The following is a 23,858-nucleotide window of genomic DNA, read 5'->3' as shown; positions in this document are numbered from 1 at the left end:
AGAATGTTAATAATTTTGTTTTTTTTTTTGCTTAAGGATATTATATTTATTCTTAAAATAGGTTAATTGTAGTATTTATATTTTTTAATTCAAATTTTCCTATAAAATACAACACAAGTAAGTTAAATTAACGTTATAATGGTTGTTAAAATATAGCAAAAAATTTCCTCCGTTGGAAATTCGCGTCGACTTGACAACAGATAATCGGCAAATATGTTTGTAAACAACACACCCCTCTTGCCCCTGTGCACATGTTGGACTCAAACAAAAGTTGTTGTTTACTAATTCTAGCCTTTCAATGTTCTAAGTCTCTTAACTTGTTAATAGTTTTTTCAGGTCTAAAATTTTATTCAATTCATTAAATTTATAAGGTCATATAGTTTATACACGCTTATGTACGCCTTAAAATTGGGAAATTCCGAATGGCTCCACTAAAAGGAATAAAATGGGTTTTGTTACTCTATACAAATTTTAGAAATAGTCTATATATAATCTTTCTATTTTTAATTCAATTGTTTGTTCTTCCTCTTCCATTTCTAAGGCAAAATCAAAGAAATTAATAATATTATATTAAATTTATATTTTAATACTAAAATTAAAATAGAAAATATATTTAAATAACAAAAAAAGAAAAGATATTAAACTATAATAAATGCACACTGGGAAAGGAATACAGTAAAATTTCAGGAGGATCCATCATAAAATCCGCCGTCTTATTGATACCTTTTGTAAGAAAATTATATACTTCAAAAACCAATAATAAAACTATAAGCAATCTTTTCCCTTCGTAAAAAATAAGATGAAAGCAGCAACAATAACAAAGCCTACTTAACTTAAAAGATCGATAATGTCAAATGACCGTAATTGAGATTGTCAGCTATGAAATGGATAGTATAAGAATGTCTAAAGCCGAACGATGCTGAATGGCATAGAGGTTAGCGAGGTTTTTTCTTGTCTATCCAGTTAAAGTTCCGCTGCAAATATCAAAATAAAATGAAATCGAGAGATATTTTCAAACGTACTTTAAATAAGAAAAAAATGAAACTGCTACTGATTTCTAAAGAGAAATATTAAAAATATTTTTTTTGTAATAAAAACAAGACTGTTTGTAAAAATCACACAAATAAAAATTCCTCGAAAACGGCAAGGAATAGGACTCCTTTAGTTTGGACTGAGTTTTAAGACATCCTATAGATTTTTATATAATATCATTTTCTCAAGTTTGAGAAAATATTATTTATAAAAAGCAATTGATGGACGTGTATACTGAGTATCCTGAGGGATGGCCTGTCTGATTTTGTCCTCCACTTGGGTTTTTTTAATTTTCATTTTAAGTATTTCTGATCGTGTCTGTATGTCTTTGAGATCTTGACAGAAGAAACGTTGACAATGATGTCAGCACCTCTAGGGATTGAAAGCGCTTTCCTACTAACAATTAAAATATTTTACTCGAATCCAATAGTCTGACAATCCTTTCTATACAGCCACGCTCTTATGTTCTTATTGAATCACCTAAGGGGATTGTTAAGTGTTATTCATATAATTACGTATTTATTTTTGTATTCGGCAACAACGCCATAATCCGACTGGGCAAGAGGGCAAGAGGCCGAGAGACCGAATTATTATGTGACGATCGGCGGCAGGGGATTCACGGCGCTCGCGGCTCTTCAATCATGATGGTTTTGTTCCTGTTTGTTTTTAAATAAAATATGGTATTAATACAGTTCAAATCGAAGCAATTAGTTTTGATCTTCCCCATCCTGGACGGAAGCCGGCTAATACATATTATGGTCCTTCATCGCCCGATGGAAGCCAGCAGGAGTGAAAGCATCGTTGAACTTCAAGGTTAGTCCTTTCCAATTTGTCCATAATCAATCCTTCAATCAATTGCCTATATCGATAATTCCTATCTCGTTACTGGGAATTGAAGATTGTCTCGATCACGTTTAAGATATTTTGGTTGTTGTACTGTATTAGTGAAATATCGATATCGATACTCGTTTTTTTTTTTAACACGTTTCATGTCATTTTGCACGTATTTTCTACTTAAATCATACAACAGCAATAGGCAATCAGATTGAGGGTAATTGTTTTCTCGAATTTTGAAAAATTAAGCTAATTTAGTGCTTTATTTTATTTCCATTTATTGCATAATCTCCACGAATCTCGATTGGCATTTGACTACGTTTACACCCACGAAAATAAGAATTAAATATTTTTGCAACATTAATGTTTTCTCGTCCCATTTGTATAACGTAGTAACTCGTTTCTATTTACCTTTTGGTACTCGTTTAACTCGTTTTTGTTTTGAAGCTCGAATAGAATTCAAAATGTCAGATCACGAAGACACGGACTCTCAAGTCGATTTAAATCCGGAATATGATTTAAAAAGGCTTAAAAACGCGCGCGCTAATCTAAAAAGCGAACTTACTCGATTTTGTACTTTTTTAACGAAATATGACGAAAATAAATTTAATATTTTAAAAACTCGACTAAAAGACGTGAGTTCTCTATTGGAAAAATTCCGAAATATGCAAACCGAATTTGAAAACCTTATCCTAAGCGATTTTCCTGACAATTTTAATGAAAACGAACGCGAATCGTTTGAAGAACGGTATTATAACGCAATCAGCCAAGCCGAACAAATAATTAATTTACGCGAGAAACCTAGTCAAACGTTGCTTGTTGATTTGTCAGACAACAACGCTCCGGGCACTAGTAGCGGGAACGAAAATGTTTCTACTTCGAGACAGGTGTCAGCAGCGTTGCCAAATATCGCGTCTCATCTCTCATCCTTAAAGATCCCACAGTTTTCAGGCAATTATTCAGAATGGCAAAGGTTTAGTGACATGTTTAAGGCCATTGTGCATAATAGTAATATTCCGAACGTTGCTAAATTTTGTCATTTGGAAGAGGCTTTAATTGGTGAACCAAAGAGGTTAATTGCTTCCTTGAACGCGACAGAGGAAAACTACAAAATTGCTTGGGACTTATTAGAAAATCGTTATAACAATCGAAAAATAATTGTAAACTGCCATTTAAGAGAAATAATGGAAATCGTGCCCATTTCAAAAGAATCGCACTCCCAATTACGAAATCTTTTTGATACTTTTTTAAAAAATTATCGTTCTCTTGAATCAATGGGAGAACACGTAAAAGAATGGCATACGATTCTAATTTACATTTTAGTTGCCAAACTTGATCATACCAGTAAACGTGAATGGGAGATTTATTGTAAAGATATCGTTTCTCCGACCATTGATGATTTCAATAAATTTCTTTCGCAACGTTGTCATATTTTGGAAACTTTGAATGTAAAATCTTTAGTTTCAAACAGATCTCGCGAATCAAAAACGTTTGTGGCTATCTCGAACGCAACTGCAAGCGCACAACATGGCGCACAAGTATATACGCCACGGTGTCCTTATTGTAAGGAGGCACATTTCATATATTTTTGCGATAAATTTAAGCAATTATCAATCTCGGATCGTTTTAGTCAAGCAAATAAGATGCGCTTGTGCACCAATTGTTTACGTTACGGCCATCAAAGGCAAGAATGCCGCTCAAGTGGTTGTAAAATTTGTAAATCGAAACACGCGACTTTGTTACATCGTAGCAACACGACTGTTAAAACTAGCTCAACAAATCTCGCATCAGAGTCACCCGACTCAAATGAAAACACGGAATTGGAAAATACATCGGTGGTCGCGAATACTTGTCAAAATATAAAAAAATCGTTTATTTTATTATCGACTGCTATAGTTAACGTACTTAGCAAAAATCGTAAACCGATACCGTGTAAAGTTCTCCTCGATAGTGGATCACAATCCAATTTTGTTACGACTAATTTTCTAAATAAATTAGACATAGAACCAACGAAGGTGAACGTACCTGTAATGGGAATTAATCAAATAAAAACTGATATCTCGGAACGTGTAGAAATTGAAATTTTGTCTCGACAAACCAGCTATAGAACTAAGCTTACATGTTTAGTTTTATCCTCAATCTCTGGCCTTACTCCACAAACAAACTTCGATACTTCCGCGCTAAAAATTCCTTTGGAATTCTTAATGGCAGACCCAGATTTTAATATCCCTTCAGAGATCGACATGCTTATTGGTTGTGAAATATTTTTCAATCTAATTTGCTCAGAACAGGTTCGACTCGGTAAAAATCTTCCCGTTTTACAAAAAACCTTATTGGGCTGGGTTATAGCAGGGCCAATACCCTTTCACAACATAAAATCTGACTGTCACATTTCACAATGTTTTCTTTCTGAGACTCTCGAAAAATTCTGGAAAATAGAGGAAATTAATCCACTTCCCCAGGCCTCGCTTACTAAGGAAGAAATCGAATGCGAAAATCACTTTACCAGACATACGACACGCGATAGAAGCGGTAAATTCGTAGTAAAACGTCCTCTAAAAGAAAATTTTAAAAACCTCGGTAGTTCCGAGGAAACTGCACTCAATCGTTTATATGGCATCGAAAGACGATTATCAAAAAATCCCAATCTCGAAAAACTTTATAAAGAATTTATGCTTGAATATCAAAGTCTAGGCCATATGACTAAAATACCTCGCGATTATCCCTCGAATACTCCTATTTATTATATCCCACATCATCCCGTTGAGAAGGCTGAAAGTACCACGACCAAGTTAAGGGTCGTTTTTGACGGGGCGTGTAAAACTTCCACGAATTTGTCTTTGAATAATGTGCTAAAAGTTGGTCCAACAATTCAAGATGATCTATTTAGCATTTTAATCCGGTTTAGGAAGCATAATGTGGTTTTAATCGGTGACTTAGCGAAAATGTACCGACAAATACTTATAGATCAAAATGAACGAAATCTACAGAGGATTGTTTGGCGAGACTCTCAGGACGAAAACGTCAAACATTTTCAATTAAACACTGTGACGTATGGTACTTCTTCGGCGTCTTTCTTGTCCACCCGTTGCCTAAAGCAAGTGGCTATGGATAACTTAAAGCTATGGCCGCTTGAAAGTGAAATTATTAGGTCCGATTTCTTTGTCGATGACCTTCTTACGGGTTCCTCTGATTTTGAGTCCCTAAATAAAATTCGGGAAAATATTTGCAATATTCTATCACAATATGGATTCCAACTGCGAAAGTTCCAATCAAATGATCCCAGAATTCTTGAAAACATCGATCGAAACTCAAAGGAAGAATATCTTATTACGAATGACTCTAGCATTAAAACCTTGGGTGTTTCTTGGATGCCAAAGGCAGACACTCTTCAATATAATTCTCAAACTATCCCTTTAAATCAAAGTTTCACAAAAAGATCCATTTTGTCCTTTATAGCAAAAATCTTCGACCCATTGGGCATCTTAGGTCCTTTGTCAATCCGGGCTAAACTCCTTATACAAAAATTGTGGAGATTGCAAATTAACTGGGATGACGATTTGCCAGACGAAATAACTGGGGAATGGTTGAATTTAAAAGATGAAATTTGCCAAGTAGGTTTAATGCAGATTCCTCGTCACGTTCTCGTTAAGTGTCCAAAAATAATCGAAATCCATTGGTTTTCAGATGCCAGCGAATGCGCTTATGCATGCTGCATATACATCAGATCCATAGCCTCAGATGGTAACATTCAAAGCAATTTACTTTGCGCTAAGTCAAGAGTCAGTCCAATAAAATGCCAAACCCTTCCTAGGCTCGAGTTATTGGGAGCATTAATTTTAACTAGATTGTTCGTAAAATGCCTTAAGGCTTTAAACATCGATTTTTCGCGAATTTATCTCTGGACGGACTCTACAATAGTTCTAAACTGGATTTCCAAAGAACCTAAAACTTGGAAAACATTTATTGCCAACCGTGTCGCAGAAATCCAACAAAATTCGAATATCATAGATTGGAATTACATTGCTTCAGAGCACAATCCAGCTGATATTATATCACGTGGCTCGAATCTTAAAAATCTAATTCATTCGGATCTCTGGTTACATGGGCCCGCGTTTTTTCGAAATCAAATTGAATGGCCATCAAATTCAAACATTAAGAATTTTATTGGCTCGAAGAAAGAAATTCCCGAAGTTAGAATTACATCTTTACACGTCCAAGTAACCAAATCCAAGAATTTTGAGATTTTTTCTCGATTTTCAAATTTAAAGAAATTGATCCGTACCGTCGCCTATTGCTTTCGTTTTTGCGAAAACTGTAAAGTTTTGGCTACACAAAGGAAGCATGGGTTTCTTGCTTTATTAGAAATTGAAAGAAGCGAGACAGCACTTGTAATTTTAGTACAAAACGATTGTTTTGAGGGTGAAATACTTAATTTAAAAACTAAAAACAAAGTGCATTCGAAAAGTAAATTAAGGATACTGTCTCCCTTTCTGGATAGTCGAGGTGTTATTAGACTCGGCGGACGATTAAAAAATTCCAGGTTAAATTTTGATGTCAAACATCCCATAGTTTTACCTAGCAAACATCCATTCACGAATTTAATAATAGACTTTGAGCATTTACGGACGTTTCATTCTGGTGCACAATGCACATTATCCCATATTAGGCAGAAATATTGGCCGATCGGTGGTAAAAGTGCAGTGCGATCCCAAATTCGTAACTGCTTAGTTTGCTTTAAAGTCCGTCCTCATAAAAGTGTATTTCCGAAAATGGGCGAATTGCCTTCGAATAGAGTAACACCATCGCGTATATTTTCGTCAGTATTCGTAGATTATGCCGGGCCTTTTGAAATAAAGGCGAGTAAAACGAAGACAAACAAAATTATTAAGGCATATATATGCATTTTTGTCTGTTCAGCCGTTAAGGCGGTCCACATTGAAGTAATTTCTGACTTAACTAGTAATGGTTTTTTGAGCGTTTTAAAGCGTTTTGTATCAAGAAGAGGCATTTGCGATAATATTTATTCAGACAACGCTACCAATTTCGTGGGAGCAAACAATGAACTAGTAGCCATTCGAAAATTGGTGGAATCGAGCTCTTTCAAAGATTATCTTGGGTTTTTTAAAATCACATGGCATTTTCTGCCACCTCGATCACCTCATTTTGGAGGTTTGCATGAAGCTGCAGTAAAATCGTGCAAACATCATATAAAGCGTGTATTGGGCGGCATACATTTAGATTACGAGGAATTTTATATATTTGCGATACAAATCGAGGCAATTCTAAATTCCCGTCCCCTAACTCCTATCTCTTCCGATCCCTGCGACCTTGAAGCACTGACACCTGGGCATTTCCTAATCGGACAACAGTTAACAGCCATTCCTGAAAGGGACCTCAAGGCCGACAAGGTGAACTATGTAAAACGTTATTCGCACATCCAACTAATGAAGCAGCATTTCTGGGCTCGCTGGAGCAAAGAATATCTACACTTGCTTCAAGTAAGGACCAAATGGAATGTAGAGGACGCCAATCCAAACATTCATGTTGGTTCCATGGTTATTCTGAAGGAAGAAAACGTTCCCAGTACGTGCTGGCCTCTGGGACGAGTTGTCATTACTCACCCTGGCAAGGATGGAATCATAAGGGTTGTAACTGTACGGACCAAGAGTGGGACCCTAAAGCGTGCTGTCAACAAATTGGCTCTACTCCCTATCGAATCAGAGGTGCGGCCAGTAGAGACAGACGAGTGACGACAGCGTGTTTTGAACTTTATTGGTTTCTTAAAGAACCGTAGTGTTTAATATTAACATATATATATATATATATATAATTTTATTTTTCGGTACTTTAAGATTAGTTAGTTGCGTACCTATTTCTATCTTTATATTAAGAAATATCTTGTTAGTTTGACAATATTGTCTTTAAGAATTTGTATTATATTGAAAGCCTAGTCTTTCAAGAGGGGCGGTTTATGTTAAGCGTTATTCATATAATTACGTATTTATTTTTGTATTCGGCAACAACGCCATAATCCGACTGGGCAAGAGGCCGAGAGACCGAATTATTATGTGACGATCGGCGGCAGGGGATTCACGGCGCTCGCGGCTCTTCAATCATGATGGTTGTGTTCCTGTTTGTTTTTAAATAAAATATGGTATTAATACAGTTCAAATCGAAGCAATTAGTTTTGATCTTCCCCATCCTGGACGGAAGCCGGCTAATACAGGGATCTTTTAATTCTTTTGTAAGGGTCGATATCAACGCTTTCTCTTGGATAAAATCTGATAGTTTTTCTTGATAAAGATTGTAAATTTTGCGGTTTGTTATATGCAATGTTTAGGTTTGTTTTTGGGTAGGCACCGCTAGTTAGCCTGTCTGCCTTTTATCATATAACGTTTCCTACAGGCTTTTGAATTCCCACCAAAAATATCAACGTAGGTTTCCCAGGGTATATTACTAGCTGCACCCTTGGTTTATGCCAGCAACTTTGTTGGATTTATTTTAAAGTCATTTTAATTTTTTTTTTTGAATTAACTATTAGAAAAACAATAAATCTGCACAGCATAGCGCTATTCTATGTTCAGCTTGGTCTGTCAATCCATGAAATGTTTCTGGTCACATCCATGAGGTCAGATGGGCAACACTCTTGGAACGTCTTGCTCTATGATCTTGTCATAAAAGAGGCGAATTTATTTCTGTTATTTTTTCGACTAGCTAGAGTGTGCCTCTTTATTTTTGTATGCTAACGGCAGCTTTCAGGTTTTGAGCTACTGCTCAGTTGGCATGAGTAATTTAAATGAGATGCTTACCTTGTGGGCGCCATCCAGTTTTGTCGGAGTGTATTCAAGTTTATCGGAAACTTATAACTGGCATAAGTTTGCTGTGACTAAAAGGTTAAAAGAAATGTAACAATCAAATAAACACAAAATAAGCTAAAATTAATTTTAGTAATAAGGTAGTCATTTACTTTTAATGCTACACATAAAAAAATACCATTTATTGGCGATTGTTTATTTAACTCTTTCACAAAAAATAGTTAAGAAATAGTTTTATCATTCCACTTCTACCTATCTATATACAATACATTTAAATATACCATGTGTTAAAATCCCCCCTTCTTATCACATGCTCTTATCACTGTAGGGTTTGAAATTGGTGTGCAGTCTTGAACTATTGTATCGAAAAGGTCTTGGGTTTTTTGGTATAAAATTAAGATTATAAGGTCGCTCGCGATCTCAGAATCCATGATTTTTTTAACTATCGTATCTTTTAAGCTAGTGGAGTCAGGTATAGCATATGTTACATGAAGTTGTGTTAAAAATTTGGCGTAGAATCGGAAACAATAATATAATAATCCTAATAAATAATAATCCTAAGAACAACCATGGCTAAAAACAATAAAGGCCAGGGACTACAACATAGTCAACGGAGAACTAGGTATAACCTATAAGAAATCGAACCTTTTATGGTACTATCCGGCTAGAAACCTCTTTAAGTTGGTTTCTTTACGTATATTTACGATTACAAGCCCCTCATGACTCACAGGTAAAGCTTAAAATGTACCTTTTTCTTATGTAAATTATAAAATTAGAGGTTAAATGTTAATGGTGCAAATATCAAATTTTTTATAAAATACTGCCTGGGTTAACCCTTATTACTATAAACTTCGTGACAGTATTTTGTAAGGATTTGATAACTTGGTGGTAAAGGGTAATCAAAAGAAGCATCTCGTTTCTAGATAGTCTGATTTTAATCTGTGTTACCTTTGTTACAAAATTGGTGTCAGTGTATATTGGTCAATGCTTAGCTATGCAATTTCATCACTTGGTATAATAATGTAATATATAGTTTATTTAATCGGTATACTCGTGCACGAAAAACAATAATTATATTAAATATAGAGGGTGTTCTACCTCTACATTACACCTCCCCCGGGCAATTGGAAGAAATTTACGTCCTTCGAATAGAAATTTCTGGAGACTGTAACATAAAAGTAAAACACTAGCAACACCGTGGATACACTTACTATCTATTCAATATTATTTCTAAAATTAACAACCGATATTTATATAATATAAAACTTAAATACCAATAATAGCATAATAATATGTACTTACTTAATTACCTATTTAATACTAAGCCATATTATATCTTTTAGTTCTATTTTTGTGTACAACAATATTTTTATTATCCTTCAGAATCACATTTGGAGATTCCTCTCTAATTACTAAATAAGGGTCCAAGAAACAAGGACATGAAATTTTATTTCCTTCCTCATTTTTCACTAATATTAAGTCTCCCTGATGATATGTAATGGGATTCATTTTTTCGTCGTAATTTTGCTTTCGTTGTATTTTTGAATTAATTAAATTTTCCCTGGCATCTTCGTGAGGCTTTTGCAACCTATATTTTAACTCAAGGGGGTAGTTTTCGAAATTGTAAAGAGGTTCAACATTGGAATTAATGTTGGTTGGGATGTGACACTGTTTACCAAAAACAAGTTCGAAAGGAGAGTACTTAATTGAACTATGGACTGAAGCATTGTAAGAAAAACACCAGTAAGGAAGCCGTGTACTCCATGTGACGTCATGACTTTGTGTTTGAATTCTTAAATAAGCACCTAACTCTTTGTGTGTGTTTTCTAAGGCACCAATACTTTCGTGGTTGTAATGCTGTAAAGCTGTGGATTGTAATTGATTAACATTTAAAAGTTTGCAAGTTTCAGTCATAGTAGCGATTTCCTTGGGAATTCCAAAACGTAAAACAAATGTGTCTACAAATGTTTTTGCAACAGAGACTGCGTCTTTATTTTTAAGAGGATAAGCCTCGACAAATTTGGTTAACTCACATTGAAGTGTTAATATGTACGAATATCCATTTACGTCTACAGGAAGTGGTCCAACAATATCCAAGAATATCTTCTGAAACGAAGAGTTTGCCGTAGAAGTTATCGTCAGCGACTCTTTGGTATAATGATTTGAATGCTTCTGTCTCTAACATGAGTCACATCTTTTAACAAAAGTCTTCACATCATTATACATATTTGACCAAAAATAAAATTTTTTGATATTGTTTATCATTCTATTTACTCCTGCGTGACCACTAGTAGAAGCAAATGGAAATCGTTTAAAATTATTCGTATTTCGTCTTTATCCGTCACTCTAATAATTCCTTTAATAATATTTATTCGGGAGCCCCTCCAATTAGAATAATTTTTTATTTCTTTATTTATATATTTAATAAAATCTGCATTACTCTCATTTTTAAGAATAGACAGTTCTTTTATATCAATTTTCTTGCTCAGCTTCGCCAAGTCTGTCAGCATTCCGTCTCGCAGCAACGCTGATCTAGAATTCTCAGCCAAATACAAAGCAAGTTGTGACGGTACATAATAAAATTTCCCTAACCTTTCTGTTCTAATATTTTCCATTTTCTTTATTTCACAAGTCGTAGTGAGTCGTAATTCTACACAATTATTCGGTTTTTTTTAGAATCTCTGCAATATTTGGTTGATCAGGCCAAACATCTGTAGAGGTTCTATTTCCTAACTCATCACACTCTTTTTCCATTCTCGCTCTTTGCGCCCTAGTAATTACATTCATAGTTTGCTCATTCAAACTTTTAAGTTCATCACTAGTTAAAACTATCCTAGATAATGCATCAGCTGTTACATTTTCGCTGCCTTTGACGTATTCTATATAAAAGTCATATTCTTCTAACCCTAATCGAAATTTTGTTAATCTAGAAGGGTCATTAAGTGTAAATAGGTATAGTAAAGGCTTATGGTCAGTTATAATTTTAAATCTCCGACCGTACAAGTAGGGTCGAAAATATAACCGCCCAAAAAATTGCTTAAAGTTCTTTATGTATTGTTGGGTAATTAATTTCTGCTTTATTTAAACTCCTGCTAGCGTAATCTACCGGTTTATTATTTTTATTTGATAAGACTGCACCGATAGCGAATTTAGATGCATCCGTTTGTACAATAAATTCGTTTTCTTTTTAAAAATCTGGATATTATAAAATTGGATAACTAATAAGGGCATTTTTTAAAACCTGAAAAGATTTATCACAATCATTCATCCATTCAAATCTAGCATACTTCCTACATAGTTCATTTAGTGCAACTGACAACTCTGCAAATTTCGGTATAAATTTACGATAATAATTCGCAAACGCGACAAAATGTTTGACCTCTTCTGCATTCTTTGGTACTGGATATTCATTTAACGCTTTTATTTTATCTGTATCCGGTGATATCCCTTTTTCGCTTACAACATGACCTAAATAAAGGACTTCTTTCTTTAAAAACTTGCATTTTTCCGGTTTTAATTTGAGATTTACTTTGCGAAGTCTTGCGAAACTTCCATGAGGTTTTTATTGTGTTCTTTTAGATTTCTTCCAAAAACTATGAGATCATCTAAATAAATGAAACATTTCTCATAATTTAATCCCACCATTACAATTGTACAAAAGCACTCGGACTTGTTTTTAATCCCATAGGCAGCCGTTTCATTTGCCACTGACCTCGATCAGTAGTAAATGCAGTTACCTTTCTGCTTTGTTCGTCTAGCTCTACCTGATAGTATCCTGGACTTAGGTCTAAATGTGTAAAATAAACTGCTCCTGCCAAAGAATCTAGAATGTCTACCACGTTCCCAATAGGCCATTTTATATCCACTAAATTTTTATTTAAAAATCTGTAATCTAATACTAGACGTGAACGTTTTTGACCTGACGCATCTTTTTTTGGTACCAGTAAAACAGGCGATGACCATTCACTCTGCGCAGTTTCAATAATTCCATCCTCGCACATTTGAGTAATTTGCCTATTTATCTCCCCTTTTTAAGATTGAGGAAGTCTATAAGGTTTTACATAGACCGGCTGCATATTAGGGTTTACTTGAATTGTCTGTTTAAAAATGTTAGTGACTGACAATTTGACACCCGGCATCTGAAATATATCAGCAAATTTTGCACACAATTCTTCTATTGATTTCTTTTCTTCTTTATTTAAGAAGGTAAGATTCAGTTTATTAAACAATACTTTAACTCGATTTATTGATATATTTTGATTGGCAAATTGACAGTAATTATACTCACTTAATGGTTGAACATTAGGCACACAATTTCTCAAATGCACTTCATTCTCACGAGTATTTAAAATCCTAACTGGAATTTTACCCTCATTGGGTTCCGCTATTATACCAGCTGTAAAAACTCCTTGCGTTACTTCGCATGGTAAAATAACACATTCACTCTGGTAACCCGTATCAACATACTGTATAGTCTCACACCTTGGAGGTATGACCAAAACATTATCATTCCGAGAACCGAGCCCTAAACTAACTGATTTACCCTTATTAAAAAGAACTAATGTATTATTTTCGTAGTTCAATTTACCTTGATATCTTCTTAAGAAATTTTCTCCTATTAAACCATCCGTATGGTAAGGTAAGGATTCAAAAACATAAAATTTTTCGTTAAAATATAAATCCCCTACGTTTAAATTTAAAAAAACATATCCTATGTACTTTACTTTTCCGCCTATGCCGTTAATTTCTGTTCTTTCTTTATGTATGGTAATATTTGAATTAAGACTATTTAATTTTAAAGCACATATTGACGCGCCCGTGTCAATTAGGAATTTTAATTTGTTACTATGTACATTAAATGATACATTATTTGCATAATTTTCAGCATATGTAAAAATATACTGACAACTGTTAATATTTTTGCTAGGGACGAAAAAATGTTTGCTCTTCAGAAATATTAGACGAACTTGATTCCTGACCTACCTCATTTTCTTGAATGGCACAGTTTATTCCGTGACCTCGTCTAGAGCACCTCGATTACCTCGCATAAATGAACGACCTCTATAACCTCTCGAAAACTAGTTGTAGTAATAGGTGTTAAAATTATGACTTCGATTGTTGTGATTTCGATTATGATTATGATTATTGCCATGATTCCTGCCTGCATTTCTATTAAACCTTCCAGAAAAATTTGTATTTGAACTGCCTCTACCTCTCTGCGAAAAATTGAAAATTTGTTGAGGATTATTTTGAAAAGATGTATCCTCATCCTGCGCGGAGCGAATTGCATCTTTGAAATAATTAAAATCCCTGGAAAATATAATAGTGAGTTTCTGATTTCTCAGTCCACTAGCAAATCTCTTAATTGCAAGTTTTTCGTTTATTGGCCTTAAGGTCTTAAATGTATTATCATTCCCATTTGCTTGCGAAATAGTTAAATCTACGAATAGGTCTTCTAATTCTTTTCCAAATTCTGCGATGGATTTTTTCATTTTGTTTTAACGAAAAAAGTTTAGCCTGAAGGGCAATATCTGACTTTTTAGTTAAAAGGTGAGATTTAATGTCATTTAAAAGAGCCTGCACTGACTCGTAGTTGGATTTGAGCCTTAATTTTGCACTGTTGGAAAGGCGTGTTTTTAGAATAAATTTAATTAACATAGATTTACCTTCAGAATTAAGTATTGTGTCGTAAAATTCAGCAGATTCGATTAGTTTTAGAGTAGTGTCTTCCGAGTCATTTAAAACGGGTAACAGACTAGTTGCTACCTTCAGATCAAGACCCGACATGTTGAAATCGTTAGTTTTTTCTATACTACAGTTATTTCCAAAATCTACAATTTCCTGATATACTTTTTTAATTTCTGAAACTATATCTCTGAATTATTTATTTTTCCATTAATAATTTTTACTTAGCTCTTTAATTCAAAATAAATAGAACTACCTAATATGACAATATACCTAACCATACATTATTGTACATACTAACTAAAAATCACTTACTTGAATACTTCTTAATACATTCATTTTAGTTATATAATTCCATATTACATACATATATTATTTTAATTTTCCCTTTGATACATTTACAAGCAACTTCCATATAATTTTTTTTACCCATTTCTTATTGTAGATAACTAAAAGAGAACCTAAAATGTTAGACAGCTTCTTCTCTCCTCAGTTCGTCTCTGGATCTCCGCAGTTTATTTCTGTAAATTTCTCTCCTTATGGTAGTCCTCAAGCCTCTCCTCAGACGTTTAATTGTCACATAAGCTATTAGCAGTACTATTGCAACTACCAGAAATACCAAAAGAGATTCAGTCAAAGTAAGCCCACCATTCTTCCACTCAGTTTTCTGGCTCCGAGCGTCTCCATTGGAAGCCTGGTTGATAACAATTTCTTCTTTGGACTTGGCACTGTCCATTTTATCAGTTATGTGCCATATAAATGCTTATTAATTACATATTACGCCATCATGCTATTATTTCTGCTCTGCAGACAGCTGGCAGGATCGCCATGTAAGGATTTGATAAATTGGTGGTAAAGGGTAATCAAAAGAAACATCTCGTTTCTACATAGTCTGATTTTAATCTGTGTTACCTTTGTTACAAAATTGGTGTCAGTGTATATTGGTCAATGCTTAGCTATGCAATTTCATCACTGGTTATAATAATGTAATATATAGTTTATTTAATCGGTATACTCGTGCACGAAAAATATACTCGTACTTACTGCAACTGGAGACTGGTGTTAAAGGTACTTACAGTACTCCTATGGCAATTTCACAGACATGCAATATCACATAAGTACTCGTAGGGCTTTAACTTTAACTAATTAACTGGCTTTACCAAGAGACTTAACTGGTTTGACTAAGAGCATGGCAGGTAATGCTATGGACAGGTAAGAAACCGTGAGGACCCTAAAGGGAGCACGCGGATCTTGGGTATAGTTTCCACACAAAATCGACAATAAAAAGGCTAATAATTAATATGATAATATTCTCTTTGAGGTAATTCTATTTATTGACAAACCTCCGAAAATGTTTTGCTCGTTCTCTTCTGACAAATTTATTACAGCGCGCGGCACGTTTGGTTTGTTCGGAGTGTCCTATTGCAAGTCAATAGATTTAAAGAACGATGAAAGGAAACTAATGATGCCAAATATAACCATAAAATAATAATACTAAAGGATTTTGCTGATAAGAGTAAATTATAGACTAAAGGTTTTTGGATGATGCCTAAGCAAAAAAACAATAAGGAAAAACATAGGAAAAATAACGGCAACAAAGCTGGATCACTATAACTTGAGAAAAAACATACGTTTACCTACTAAATGCAAAAAAGGTATTATGACTTGGTGTCAATGGTCAACTTGATCTAGAGCCATCTTGTGACAAGAGTGGCAAAACTCATAAATCACGAAAGAAAACTACTTCACCTTTGTTGATGCTAAACAGTATAGTGTTGAACAGTAATTCTAGGCTATAATTTGTTTTATAACTTATTTTATACTGAAAGATAAATTATTTAAATCTTAAAGATTAATTAGTCAACAGAGAAGCAATCCACAAAAGTAAAAAACGCTACACTATTATACTATGTCATTTAGTGGTAGGTGATTTCACATCGAGCATTCGATGAAATAAATTATTTGCAGTCCTTAAACTCTATATTATTAAAACCTTTTCTTTGAGCCTGTGCCTTTTTCCACCATGTTCGAGGTTATTTGTACAGTTATATAGCAAATGGTATGACCTTTGAAAAATGAGAAGTCACTCTATGATGTTGCCATTTGACTTTGACATGTAGTTGCCGTTAACGATATTCAATTTTCTTTCATCTAAGCGGAATAGTTAGGACATTTAAGAATTTTTATGTACGATACTAGAAAAATTCTTAATTCCTGAATATACCCGTGAGCAAATTCAAGTCGCTATCTACATTGAGATAACACTAAAATATTATTAATGGAGCTAAAGAATAAAAAATACGATATACAATAAAGGAAATTATGATATTTTAAAATAGCCCAAGAAAATCCTAAAATCAGTAAATATTTTCCAAATAAAACTCAGTAATTTAAAAATTAAAAAGATTTAAAAAAGCCGTAGTGCGCTGGGATCTTGAAAACCATAAAATCTTATCTCTGATTTTCGAGATTCCAGTCGTTACCCTGGAACTTGGGACGCCCTATTCATTTAATAAAACTCACGATTGTAAAAATGATAATGTAACTGCTCTATTAAACATTTCCTTAGTCTATACTTTAGTAATATACATAACTAACCTCTTTAATACCATCCCGAATATGATATAAATATGACGTCAGGGAAAGACAATTTCTGTCAATAAATGTCGCCCTCAGTATTAAATTTGACGTGTTGTTCGGCCGTTTTTGGCTAAACAATTAATTTTTGTAAGATTTTTCATAGTAGACTGTCTTGTCTGGGACACCCTGTATTAGCGGTTTTTCAGGGCTATAAAAATAAGTTTATTGAGCTTTATTCCGACTTAAATTTTAAAAAAATATGTTAGCATTGGCGGCTATTACAGCAACATGCGGTTATCTGAAGGCGATTAATAAAACTCTATCCAGTATGAAATTATTTATCTTAAATATACAGTGTGACCCATTTGTTTTCGGGTCACCCTGATAAAAAGTTTTTGGTGCGATTTTGCTCGGGTTTTTTTTAAATGTTAGGTCCAGAAAAACTGCATCATTATAACAAAAAAAAATTCTGCCATGCAAATTACAAGGCCTACTAATGTCAGTTTTTAAGGGCCAAATTTTAAGAAACCATGCTAGGCATTTTCTTAGCAAAAAATTGTGCACACCACTGGATTCGGCATGCCCCAAAACGGCCTTATACCAAATTTCACCAAAAAATATTAAATAATAACAATTTTATGATAAAAAAAAGAAATGCGCTTTACTTCTAAATTGTCTCTAAAAATTATTGAATTGTCACATTAGACATCTAACTGTCAAAAGTGGTAATAGAACGTGTTTAGATAGTGTTAGTAATCATGGAAAATTTAAATTTAAGAGAAAAAATTGAAATTGTTCGTCTTGTTGGTGGTAACACGCGTTCGCTGAGAGAAGCTGCCAGAGAATTTAATATTAGGCATCCTGATAGACCAGTAAGTCTAAGTACTGTGCAACGTGTTAATAAAATTTTCAATGAAACAGAATCTGTTTCGAAAAATCTACTTAAAAATAGACATAATGGACGGCGTGGGCTCAGAAGAAATGAAAATTAGATTTTGGAATATTTTAACGGCAATCCTCGAAGTAGTGCCAGAACGGCTAGTTTGGTCCTTAACATCCCCAGAGAAAGTATAAGAAGATGTTTGCAAAAAAATAACATAAAAGCATTTAAGCCAAAATTTTAGCACACCTTAGAGGATGGTGACCAGGCAAGAAGATTAGAGTTTTGCTATTGGCTTCAGGGAGAATATTTAAACAACAAAAACTTTCTAGATGAAATCCTTTTTAGCGATGAAGCCACTTTTACCACAAATGGCGTAGTCTCCAGTCAAAATTGCCGCCACTGGTCCGTGCAGAATCCAGAATTTATAATAAATGCAAGGAGACAGTATTCGCAAAAAATTAACTTTTGGTGTGGAATACTAAGCGACAAAATTATTGGCCCTTTTCTGTTTAATGGTAATTTGAATACAATTGAATTTTTGAATTTTCTTGAGAATGAATTTTCGAACGCATTAGAAGATTTACCCTTAAGATATCACCTTAATTTGAAGTTTCAATTAGATGGTTGTCCTGTCCATAATGCTCGTTTAGTAAGAGACTGGTTAAATCAACATTTTGAAAACTGTTGGATAGGACGAAACAGTCCTTTCGTTGAGTGGCCACCGAGATCCCCTGACTTAACGCCACTCGATTTTTTTCTCTGGGGCTTACTTAAAGAAAAAGTGTACAAATCAAGACCTCATAATTTAGAAGATCTACAAGTCAGAATAATCCAGGTTTGTTCAGAAATTACTCCACAGCAAGTCCGTAAAGTTATTTTAAATGTAGGCAAAAGGAATGTAAATTGCATAGAAAACAATGGTGGATTAGTAGAAATTTCAAAAATTTAGTAGCGGTTAATTTTTAATTTTTGTGTTTGTTGTTTTTATTTCATGTGTATTTCTTTTTGTTAGTTTATTGTTTTTATTCGTATTTAGTTTGGAATTGTTATTTGCCTGTATTATCTTTGTTCAATTTGTTTTTTTCATGGCTATCTACACATTTTTAAATGTACATAAATGCATAATTTCCCTTTTTATTTTTTGTTATAAAATTGTTATTACTTAATATTTTTTGGTGAAATTTGGTATAAGGCCGTTTTGGGGGATGCCGAATCCAGTGGTGTGCACAATTTTTTGCTAAAAAAATGCCTAGCATGGTTTCTTAAAATTTGGCCTTTAAAAACTGATATTACTAGGCCTTGGAATTTGCAATGCAGAATTTTTTTTTGTTATAATAATGCAGTTTTTCTGGACATTTAAAAAAAACCCGAGCAAAATCGCACCAAAAATAAACTTTTTATCAGGGTGACCCGAAAACAAATGGGTCACACTGTATAAACGAAAGTATTTTTTGAGAAATTATATTTTTTTGAAGGATAGTTTAATTTAACTCTTATGTAATTTAACCCCGTATGTAATTTAACCCTTCGCAATAAAAAATTGGCAATGTAAATGTTTTCGGGATCTCTGAATTGATAAAATAACTTTCAGGGAAGAGGTAATTTACTTAAATCACCCTCAAATGATGCTGCCGAGTCCCCGAAAGACTCGGCGGCAGACAACCGAGACAAACAACCGAGTATCACCCCTTCCCCAGCATCCGTCCTTGCGTCCAGGCCTCAGAGGCCATTTACTTTGCAGGTATTTTGTATACGTTTGTTTTATTTCGCTTTCATGTACATTTACGGCTCTTTAGCTTCCTGCTTTAGCTTTTTAGCGCATTTGATTTTATAATTTTTGTTGCTTTTTCCTGTAATTTAGTAAAGCTATTATTTTTTCAATTTTTTATTGTTTTGAATACCGTAATGATACTGTTTTATTATTGAAATATTTGTTAGTCTTAGGTTATTAACGATTTTTTTTGGATTGAGTTAATTTTTGACGCATTGCGTGGTTCAACAAATTTTTTCACTGCATATGATTTTTTCCACTGGGCGAGTTTAGTTTGTGTTGAGTTTATAGACTTTAACAGTATGTTGAAGATATTCCTTGTGAGAATTAAAGCTCTATTGAAACAAAATTTTGGATTGGTAAGAATTATATTTAAACTCATGGAAATTATATAGGTCCTCATAAATTACAGGCTATTTTTGTTGATTTTTGTTAGATAACGATCGTACATAAATAATTCCCTAATAGAAATTCCCTGATGGTTCTATTTCACAATCACGACATATATTTTCACCAAGGAACTCCAACGAAATTTACAACCTTTAACATTTTATAAGACAGAATGAGCAAATTTTTCTGCTGCATATCACAGCCATGGATCATACATACTGGTTGCGACTGTGGCAATGGGAATAGAACCAGTAGTACTGCAGTAGTTTTCTATTTAGCTCATGATCGCCATTTAACAAAAATCCTTAAATTAGGAAAGATCTTGAATAAACTTTAGAATATTTATTAGCATTCGAAAAACTAAAATTTGAAAAACGAGTTTGAGTAGCTTTTCACCAGAATTTTTATTGCGTGACGGATTTTAATTCTTCTAAAGCTTGATCATGCTGTCAACACTTTTTAAACTTAAACTTACCTCGGTCCATGTAAGAAAAACCGAAAACAGTTTAAGATATAAAAACAAAAAATGTTTGTACCACGCAATGCTCTACATATTGAAAAAAAAAACATTTAAAGAAAAAACAGGTGTAACCATAATAACACAAAAATTAGGGCACAATGGGTTTAAAAAGTATCATGAAAGGTTTAAAAAGCATATCAAAACAATTGAAGATTTGAAAAAATGTTTTGCCGATTTTTTTTAATATGCGGCAGAGACCGTATTAACATTTTGAGTAATTTTTACCTCAAATCTAGTGGTAATGACATTTCTTTATTAATAAATCGGTGTAAAATTTGACTTATTGCGTATAAGCTGCTCCAACAGAACACTGGAAATTAATTTGAACACATTTTTGGTTTAAGTGTGAGCAAAATCCAATGTGCGGACAGCATTCCCAAGTCCCCATTTATTATGCGACAAACATGTTCTCTGCCATCTCTTGCAATTTAATTTGATGTTGCAGTTTATAATCCACGTATACAGCGTTCACCCCATCGTTCATTTCCGAAGGCGTATTGCGTTTTAAAAATAAATATTTAATTACTAGTCGATAGTCCATTTTTCACAAAATGCATCGACTGACTCACTTAAATTATTGTTGAACAACTGCGCATCTAAAATGGCTAAAATTCTAGTGAGTATCTATCAAAAGACCAGCAAACGCATTGACTAGCTTTTATTGAAAGGTACTGGCATGTTCAAGATCGGGAAACTTTCAGGCCACTCTTGTACAATTTTTAAAAGTAACCACTATGTGTATATGAAACTCATAAAGCAAATTCTCAGATAGGAAAAATATCGATATAAATATCTGAATTTGCAAACCATGTATGAGACACTCTGTTAAAGGGTATCAAGGTATAAATGTCAATCTAAATGCTGTCTGTAATTTATAATTTTAAAGTTATTATCTGTTGCTAGTACGCGTTAATATAAGTTCTCACTCAAATTGTTTACTGCATTTTGTATCATTGTTTGACATACACACCTTTTGTTTAGACGTTTGATTCACCACTAATAATTTGTAAAAAGGATATTACGTGAACAGTGTTACGTCATGAAACTTTTCTGGCTTGTAGGTACTCACCTCTTAACGCTTATATGATCTTTATTTACGATTATTATTTATGTGTTTACATATATTTTTTACTTCTTAGGAAATAACAGACGACGCGTCTCATGTCGAAAAAAAGTGGTTAGACGACGCCACACCGTTTATTGAAACCAGACGAACACCAGATTTAGAAAACATGGATTTGGAAACTTACCAGCAATCCCTAGCTCAGTAAGTATTATGATAAAAATATAAAGTAGAGTATTAGTAAGGATTACAAGAAAATTCTCTTATATAAATTTACTTAGTAACAAATAGTTAACTATGTAAATAATCTATTTTCTAGACTCAAAAAAACAAATACAAATTAAACTGAACCTTTGTCGATCGCCGATATTCCACCAGACTGATTCAAACATATACGAAGAGAGATTTTTATTTTGCTATTTATTTCAATACTTGATTGCACTATATTAACCAGACCTTAGTTTGATAGCTGTATTACTACTATTCCCAAGTCACTTCCGAATTCCCTTAGGAGAATTTCAATTTTGGATCAAAAAAGATTTGTCACTTTGAAAAATCCTTGTTGCCTTTAACTCGAAAAACTCATCCATTATCCCAAAGATGCTGGTCATACACTTTTATAAAAGGTAAAAAACACGAAATCTACAGCATCACAAATACATTTATTAAAATAACGAAGGTTACATGTTTCGCTCGACTAGAGCATCATCAGACCTAAACAATAATTAAAATTATGTAACCCGAAAAAAGGAGAATTCAACAAAAACTTACCATAACATACACAAAACACCTAATATTTAAGTAAACAAAGATTACAATAAAGTGGCACTATCTATGTACAAAGAACTCAACTAAACAATCAAATCACTTTATACATTTTAAAAATCTAACCATCATTTAAGAGTCTAGAACTACTTGAGGTTATTAAAAACTAGGTGGCCATCAAAATCAAACCTTTCATTAACACAGGACAGATCTGGGCTTTTGAAAGCTTTACTAATCTCCATTGTCTCCAACAAGTCTAGTTTTTTACTTTTGTTGCATTGATGCAGTATTTTTATATTTTGGCTGTCAGGAAAATCATGTTTGGAGGCGAGAAGGTCATTAGCAAAAGCTGATCTGGTCACTGTGATTTCGGTATTTTTAAATTTACTGTATTGGGCCTTGTGTTCACTAATCCTAGTAGAAATCTTCCTACCAGACTGGCCGACGTACACTGCAGGGCACTCTTTACACCTAATCTCATAAACTCCTGGAGAAGATAGCGGGGGTAGTTTATCTTTAGTTTTAATTAGATGTCTTTTTAAGGTATTATTGGTTTTAAAAGCTGGGGTTATGCCAAAGGGAGAAAAAAAGCGGGATAGTTGTAACGAAATTGGTCCAAAATAAGTAAACGACCTAAAAGTTTTGTTTGTTGTCTGATAAAATTAAATGATAATTTATACTTGTTCACATACTGAAAATACATTTTATATATAGGTTTAAGAGGGAAAAAGTTACTGACTGCTAGTTGTTTAATGGTAAGGAATTCTTTTTTAAAAGCTTCACGAGAAAGTGGGATGTTAAAAAGTCTATAAAATAAAGAATGGAAAGCAGCAAATTTATGTGAGGACGGTGATGTTGAATTATATTGTATAATATTATCTGTTGTTGCTTGTTTACGAAATATTTCAAAGGATATCTTATTTCTTTCCCTCTTAAGTAATAAATCTAAGAATGGTAAGGTGTTCTGTTCCCGTTCGATTGTGAACTCAATTTTAGAGTGAAGAGAGTTGACATAATTATGGAAATTTGTAAGCTCTACCTCACTTCCATTCCAAATCAAACATATATCATCCATATACCGTTTATAAAAGATGATGTTATTTTTAAAATTACTGCTCATTATTTTTGTTTCTAAGTTACTAAGAAATACTTCACTAAGAAATGGCGATAAACAAGAGCCCATTGCTAGTCCTTCTTTTTGTTTGAAAAAACGGTTGTTAAATTGGAAAAAATTTTGATCTAACACAGTAGAAAGAAGCAAAAGTAGATTTTCCACCAAAAGTGAATCAAGTTTCCCCCTGAGAAGATCTTTGACTAAGACCAGACAATCAGCGGGTGGAATGCTTGGAAATAAGTTTTTCACGTCTAGCGATATAAGCTGGGCTGTATCTGGAACGTGAACGTTCTGAATGCTTTTGGCAAAATTCACTGAATTTGTTACAGAATATGGCGCTTTGAAGTTTGAGACATTTCTAAGAACGTTGTTAAGCCAAGATGATAACTGGTAACAAGGGGAG

General features: G+C 33.6%; 2 protein-coding genes across 10 annotated transcripts in view; both read left to right on the top strand.

The window, feature by feature from the left end:
- Positions 1-23,858, top strand: part of LOC126746393 (patronin) — a 251,463-nt gene that overhangs the window by 113,209 nt on the left and 114,396 nt on the right. For 8 of the 9 annotated variants that reach the window (XM_050454627.1, XM_050454629.1, XM_050454630.1 and 5 more), the window contains 2 exons: positions 19,424-19,573; positions 21,653-21,780. In XM_050454627.1, the coding sequence (XP_050310584.1) occupies positions 19,424-19,573; positions 21,653-21,780 (278 nt within the window). The remainder of the gene's footprint in view (positions 1-19,423; positions 19,574-21,652; positions 21,781-23,858) is intronic. The other variant, XM_050454635.1, reaches the window with a different exon arrangement.
- LOC126746394 (uncharacterized) lies at positions 6,579-7,975 on the top strand. Its single transcript, XM_050454637.1, has 2 exons — positions 6,579-7,277; positions 7,323-7,975. Exons 1-2 carry the CDS (start codon positions 6,639-6,641, stop codon positions 7,617-7,619), a joined length of 936 nt encoding a protein of 311 aa, XP_050310594.1. The 5' UTR covers positions 6,579-6,638; the 3' UTR covers positions 7,620-7,975.

This window comes from Anthonomus grandis, chromosome 17, assembly GCF_022605725.1.
Source record: "Anthonomus grandis grandis chromosome 17, icAntGran1.3, whole genome shotgun sequence".
NCBI classification, from domain to species: Eukaryota; Metazoa; Arthropoda; class Insecta; order Coleoptera; family Curculionidae; genus Anthonomus; species Anthonomus grandis.
The sequence above is the reverse complement of the archived record's forward strand: the minus strand, read 5'-3'. Positions and strand labels throughout refer to the sequence as shown.

What these genes read in the sequence shown, in the direction of transcription:
- LOC126746394 (XM_050454637.1), top strand. Translation starts at nt 6,639, where the DNA reads ATGGGCGAATTGCCTTCGAATAGAGTAACACCATCGCGTATATTTTCG. An exon ending in GGGACCTCAAGGCCGACAAG is followed by an intron (nt 7,278 to 7,322) that starts GTGAACTATGTA and finishes CTAATGAAGCAG; the next exon opens with CATTTCTGGGCTCGCTGGAG.